Source organism: Vespa mandarinia, chromosome 3, assembly GCF_050613455.1.
Source record: "Vespa mandarinia isolate Hongniang chromosome 3, ASM5061345v1, whole genome shotgun sequence".
In the NCBI taxonomy this organism is placed as follows: Eukaryota; Metazoa; Arthropoda; class Insecta; order Hymenoptera; family Vespidae; genus Vespa; species Vespa mandarinia.
Genome location: NC_140812.1, coordinates 3,632,501 through 3,640,000, shown reverse-complemented (window position 1 = coordinate 3,640,000; position 7,500 = coordinate 3,632,501). Strand labels below are relative to the sequence as shown.

General features: G+C 28.6%; 1 protein-coding gene across 16 annotated transcripts in view; it reads right to left on the bottom strand.

Annotated features, from left to right (window-relative positions):
- The window catches only part of para (sodium voltage-gated channel paralytic), a 57,107-nt gene that overhangs the window by 31,449 nt on the left and 18,158 nt on the right, over nt 1–7,500 (bottom strand). For all 16 annotated transcript variants that reach the window (XM_085656152.1, XM_035882357.2, XM_085656153.1 and 13 more), the window contains 3 exons: nt 5,718–5,873; nt 4,918–5,123; nt 2,408–2,536 (listed from right to left, as the gene is read on the bottom strand). In XM_085656152.1, coding sequence (XP_085512278.1) covers nt 2,408–2,536; nt 4,918–5,123; nt 5,718–5,873 — 491 coding nt within the window. The remainder of the gene's footprint in view (nt 1–2,407; nt 2,537–4,917; nt 5,124–5,717; nt 5,874–7,500) is intronic.

Genomic DNA, 7,500 nt, shown 5'->3' with positions numbered 1-7,500 from the left:
AGGATTTATGAATCACGTGTATAAAACATTCAACGTTAGTGAAATTGAATGAAAAAGACGAAAATAAAAAAAAAGAAAAGAAATAAGAAAGCTCTAAGTCTTTATTTTCATGATGAATTGCTCGATATTCCATTGATACCACTTCGAAATATGTATATGTGGGTTACGATTACAAAAAAAAGAAAAAAGAAAGAAAGAATGCGGAAAAATAAAAAATAAAATAGAATGAAATAAAAATGAAAAGAAAAAAAATCAAAATTGGAAAGAAGCATTTAATGACCGTTCTTAATCGCTAATTCGCCACACCTGTATACACGCGATATGTAAATATAATACTAATCTAATGAAATTACGATGACAATAAAATTACGCCTCGACCGAGGTTTACTAGCGATAATAAATAATTTCTATCCCTACCTAACTATACTAATTCATGTACCTATACGTCTATACGTGTATATATATGTATTGTATTGATATGCATGTATCTGTATTTTGTTCAATAAATTTCCTCGATGTAAATGTAAATATAGTATGTATGTTCTATCTATGTATAGTGAATTGAGTAATAGATATAGTTTTTTCAAAGGTTTGTCTAATGAGTATAATGTATGTATCTGTATGCATAAAATCAGTGTGATCTGTAATGATAATGAACAAAATATATACGTATATGTATATATATATATACACATATATATATTCATATACACATATACATATACATGTACATATATATATATACACATATATACACATATATATATATTCATATATATTTATATATATATATATATATATATATATATATATATATATATATATATCAGATAAAAATCAGTGCTACACAAATTCGAATATAGCATATTTATAAAACGTATCTAACGAAGAAATTCTACTTTCATAACCTGGAACATTTGACTTGATACTAATTAGCGTTTTTTCGGGTAACGCTTCACTGACCCGCAACGGGTCGTACGGCGGTCGTTGTGATCTTTGAAATCGGTCCAGCCACCGCGACGCGGCTAAGATCGTCGTCGTGCCACGAATCTACCCGTCGAACTAAAGGGACACAGGAAACAACGTGTTTTACAGACTAAACGAATGAGAAAGAGAGAGAGAGAGAGAGAGAGAGAGAGAGAGAGAGAGAGAGAGAGAGAGAGAGGAAAAAAGAGAGAGTGAGAAAGAGAAAAAGAAAGACTAAAGGAAATGAACAGAGGATCAGAAAAGGTGAGTCAAACGTTTGCACGTGCTAAACATATTATTCTTTTTTATTTTCTTTTTTTTTATTTTTATTTTTTCTTTTCTTTTTCTTTTTCCTTTCTCCCCTTTCTTTCAAATTAAACAAATTTATGAAACGTGCCTCACGCTCTCACCTCATTCGATATCGACTAGTGATAAAAATGATATTTATGTGGGTATATACATGTATAATATCTTTTTGATTAAAAAGAGAAATTAGTAGCAGAGATTTGTTTAGGTAGATTCGTTGGTGACATTTTTCTTTATAATCTTTTTTCTACGGTGTTTCTTTTTTCTTTTTTTTTTTCTTTTTCTTCGTTTCTCTTTTTCTTTTTTTCTATTAAAAAAATTCTTTTTCAATCAAGCCATTATTTTACACAAAAATACACGCGTCGTATGTGTTCAAATATATACATATGTAGGTACATTATATTGTGTACACACACACATACCGATTAAGACGCATAATATGTACTTAGATACATTAGGTGAATCAACGCGAAGAGAAAGAGAGAGAGAGAGAGAGAGAGAGAGAGAGAGAGAGAGAAAGCGTCATTTCTAAGATTATTTTTAAATAAAAATAGAGAATACGAAAGAAGGAGATTAAAAAAAAGAAAGAAGATAAGAAAAGAAAGAAAGGGAAATGAAAATTTGTATTGAAGAGAAAAAAATAAAAAATAAAATAAAAAGAAAGATAAAACTAAAAAACGTGCGTATACCTCTCTTCTCTCTTCGATTTCGATATCGCGTAAGATATCGTACGACCTTAAACTCGAACACGATTCATGATCCCAACGAACGCCAATGCCCAGCGAGAAATTACGTTTTCTCTTTTTCGCGTACCCATTTATTTTATTTATTTTTGTTTTTTTCTATGTTTTTTATGTTTTTTTTTTAAACTCGTCTTTCTCATTCGCCACACGTTATACGTGCTCAGCGCGTACAGACCATATCGATATACACACATATGAACGTATATTATTTTTTTTGTTTTTTCTTTTTTGTTTCTGTGTTCTTCTCTTCTTTCGTCTATTATGTTCTCTTTGTTTTTGAGTTTTTTGTTTCGTTGTTTACGTTTTTAAGTTTTTATTTTTTTTTCTTTCTCTTCAAAGTACGTTTTTTGCTTTTTGTTCACTTTATAAAAAATAAAGTTTTAACTACTCACGCTAAAGCTATAACTACGAAGTCGAGCCAATTCCATGCATCTCTAAGATAGGTAAAAGGCTGCAGAATGAAACCCCTCGCCATCACCTTAACAGCGGACTCAAATGTGTAGATGCCCGTAAATATCACTCTGAAAACAACAAATACACCACTCAGCTTTAAATGCGATTATATTCTTCTACCGTTTTTTTCTCTAAGGGTAAAAGCAGTAGTAATAGTAATATATATATATTTTTTTTTTGTAAATTAAATTTATTTTTATTTATTTCTGTTTTTCTTTTCTTGTTCCGCTTTCTTTTTGTTTCTATAATTTCATTTACGGGTGTTGCGTAAAGAGTGCGACGCGGCCATTTTGAAAGAATGGTGGCTAAATATGGCCGACCTTTTTTCTTCCTCGTTTCTCTTTCGAAAGATAAATAGAAAGAAATAGTGAAAGAAAAAGAGAGTAAGAGATAGATAGAGAGAGAGAGAGAGAGAGAAAAAGAGAAATTTTTAATTTTTAATTTTTAATTTTTAATTTTTAATTTCTTTCCTTTAATGACACGTCGCATCTACCAAAACGCATTATTTAATTTATTCTCTACCAGCAAATTAAAATACTTATCCCAGAAATCGGTACGTGAACAAGTGACAGCTACGGATATTACAATGTCGAGCTCGATTCTCTCTCTCTCTCTCTTTCTCTCTCTCTCTCTCTCTTTCTCTCTCTTTCTCTCTCTCTCTCTCTTTTCCTCTTTCTCTCTTTCTCTTTCTATCTTCATCGAATAGAAAACAATACTTTGACATGAAGCAACAACGATAGAGAGAAAATGTCTTTCTAAATGTTTAATTTAGTTATTCCTCGAAGTTCAAAAGATCGAATAAAAGAGAGAGAGAGAAAAAGAGAGAGAGAGAAAAAGAGAGAGAGAGAGAGAGAGATAAAGAGAGAGAGAGAGAGATAAAGAGAGAGAGAGAGTAAGAGAGATAAAGAGAGAGAGAATCGGCTACGCCTAGACTACCTCTAGACAGACTAGGACAAAACTTACCAACGGAATACAATTTGTCACAAAATGTCTACTGTGATTATCGTGTGTGATGTATGAATATATATAGTACATATACAAAATATATAAATATATATATACTTACATATGACCTAATATATTGCCATATATATGTATGTATATGATAATAATAAAGAAGGTAGCCTTGAAAAATTTAATGTATCATTTATTTTTAACTAAAAAATATATCTATAAACATAGAAAAAGTATATACATATTGGTACATATGTATATAAAATAGTCCACTTTCATAATCATTGCATATTTAAATGCATTCTGTATATGTATATATATATATGTATATGTATCGAAGCTATAAAGCATATAATATGTATTGAATATAATTCGAAATCTCTATATTATAGTCTTTCAAGTTGACAAGTTCAAGGGATTACAAGCCATCGATGAGATAATTCTACCTAATACGCGTTCTAAAGCCGATAAGTGAAAACGTGAGATAGAGATCGGTCGATGAGCGTGTTACTAGCTAAGGTTACGATCAACTTATACTGGTTCTTTTAGATGGAAAAAGAAAAAGAAAAAGAAAAGATACACATATATATATACACACACAGGTGTATGTATACATATACATATGTATATATATATATATATATACATACATAGTATAAGTATGTGTATAAAAGGAAGGATCTTTGATCGATCTCAACCTATACCCGTGTATACCCGTGTCGTCTACAATGTACTAAAAATGTTAGGTTAGTGTGTTCGGAACGATTAAAATATATAGATAATAAGTCTTGAAAATTTTTATAAAAAAAAAAAGAAAAAAACAAAAGAAAAGCAAAAAATGAAAGAAAAAATTATTTCTTGTATAGGATCAATAGGGAAATGTTAACTGTATCGGTTATCAAAATATATAGATTAGATTTCGTCTAGATCTAATTAACATTTAATTAAAGATACTTAATCGCTACGATATGCGTATGAATCTATCGATGATGCAGATGGAGGAGCTAAAGAATTTTTATGATTTTGTTTTTTTTCTTACTTTTTCTTCTTTTTTTTTTCAATCACTCAAATCGAACTTGTTATATCATAACATAATATTTGTTTTCTCTTTCGAGTTCGAGTTTCTAGGGGGGAGGGGAAAGGCATCAGGACAAGGGCGTGTGGGGGTAGTGGCGTTCGGTGCTGTGCTTCTATATATTATAATAAATTGTGTTGAAGAAGGGTTCGAAAAAGATAAATAGATAAATAGAAATAAAATGTGAAAGTAAAAAAAAAAAGAGATAGATAGATAGATAGATAGATAGATAAATAGATAGATAGATAGATAGATAGATAGATAGAAAAAGAGAAAGAGAGAGAGAAAGAGAGAGATTAAAATGTTGGAGTACGCAGATATAGAGAAAGATAAAAGGGAAATAGAAAATTAAGTTTCTACGTAGATATAGATGATCAAACGAACGACGAAGATCGAAGAAAAAAGCTCAAAAATACTTACTCGGTGGATTCGATGGTAGGCGTTGTGGGCATGATCATGAGTATGCAGTTAACCAATATCGTAGTGATGATGAAGAGGGAGAAGAGTGGGTGAACCAGAATATAGATAGCCACGCGTCGTATCGGGTTGAATGGATCGAGGATCCACATCGCGTCGGTCGCTGAGAACCTAAATATATCCTTTCCCTTGCTGACGACGACGAAGGTCTGCTGAGTTAGAAGAGAGAGAGAAAGAGAGAGAGAAAAAACAAAATAATCAAGATATACGATTATTAATAAACTTTCTGTTTTTTTTCTTATTTCTTTTTCTTTAATTACTTTATTTTTGTTTGTTTGACAATAATTACTGGAATAATCGAAAAAATAAATTCGAAAATTAATGATTTTATATAATATTACATATTACATTTTAAATAATATATAATATTCCATAAATATATACATATATATAACTCCTGTATTATATATTATAATATATATTATATATGTATATAATACTATAATTCTCTTTGAAAAAAATATATTTTATTATATTATATATATTATATTATATTATTATTATCATTGATAAAAGTAATATATTACATAGCTTATATATATATATATATGTGTGTGTATTTATATATAGGTTATTATATATTTATATAATAACTTTTTAATACAAAAAATAAATAAAAATAAAAATAATAATAAAATAAAAAAATAATTATAATAATTCTTATAAAATAATATTTTTATTATGAGTTAAACGAAAAAGAGAGAGAGAGAAGAAAGAGAAGAAGAAAGAGAAAAAGTTTATACCCTTTGATTTTGATAGAAGGTGTCGATATCCTCGAGAGGTGTGGAGGCCAACTCGGGTGGAAATACGTTATGCAATCGAACCGGGATCGGTGCTCCTTGTTCGAGCGCCGGATCCGGTTGAGGACCCTCATCCTCATCCTCGTCGTCATATCGTACCTGTGAAACGAAACACCAAAATGTCAGAAAATCTTCCATCAATGTGATTTCCTATCTATAACGTCGTGTTCCTTTGCTCTAACGCGAAAGGATCTTCTTCCAAGTCATTCCTCTAATACGATCTATGATTTCTTTCCTTTAAATATGCTTGAACGATTCTAAATCATTTGGTGACAAATGAAAAAAAAGAAAAAAAAAGAAAGATTAGAAAAATAAGCAGGAAAATTTTTTTGTTTGCTTTTTTGTATTTTTTTTTTTTTTTAGAATGGTTTCAATAAAAACATTGGAATGGTTATTGGTATTGTATTAATTTCGTAATCGTTGGAAAACAATCAAATTTCTTATTCTATAGCAAAATTAATAAATAAATGAAATATCCAAATAATTATATATAAGAAATAAATATATGAATAATATATAATAAATAAAATATATAAATTTAATATAATATAATACGTTAATAATATGAGAAATAAAATTGTATGTGTAAAAAAAGTAATTAAAATAAATTATTATTGATCAATGTTGATCGTTGTATTGTAAATATAATATTATTTAAATATAAAATTATATAAAAATATAATATATAATACCATTTATTTTAGAAAGGATATTTAATTTAAAAAAAAAGGAAAAGAAACAAGAAGAAAGCGACAATAAATTAATGTTGATAAAAATAGTATTTTTGAATCTTTTTGATCTTAAATATTCAACAAATACTACAAATTCATATACGCATAACCAAACCATCGTTCTAATCGATACTATAATAAAAGTTCACTTGAAGATATACGTTATAATCCGCTTCTAAATCATAGCTCTATTAGCTTTTCAAGCGTTTTTTTCTTTTTATTTTCTTTGTCGTTATTTGCATACTACGAAAGGACGCCCTGTATATCGACAAGAAAAAAACAAACAGAATAGAAAGCTTACAAAATTTGTTGAACTTTCGATATTACCTATTTTTTTTTATTTTTTATTTACTTTTCTTTTCTATATTTATTATTTCAAGGACATCCATTCGTGTCTGTTTCAAAAGCAACTACGGTGACCAGTGAATGTAAAAAGGAATTATATTATATACACAATATATACATATATGCATATATATATATATATATATATATATATATATATGTGTGTTTTTACGCATATGCATGTGTGTTAATAATACGTAATAATAATTCGTGCTAAAAAGCGTCTCCTCTCTTGAAATACGAACCTGAAAATCCACGCAAACCGTAAGATTCGTCTCGAAATCCTGCGACACTCGTTGTTAGTATCTCGCAAACTGCTTTCACCTACAAAACTCGATCTAAGATCGCCTACTTTTCCTCGAATCGAACACTTGAGACAACAATTTGATTTTCGACCTAAGTTTTTTTTACCTAAATAGTATCTACCAAATGAAAGCTTTATTGCACAAAGCAAATGTTTCTTTGATTTATGGGACACAGGTTACATAATCTTTTTCTTTTTTATTTCTATTATTAACCAATTAATGAATAATTATATAACTTAATATTTCAATCAATATAAAGATATTAATTAAACTAATAGAATAATAATAAAGATAAAAAGTTTCATGCAAAAAAGTAAAAAGAATTATATTGTTTGTAAATCGCAA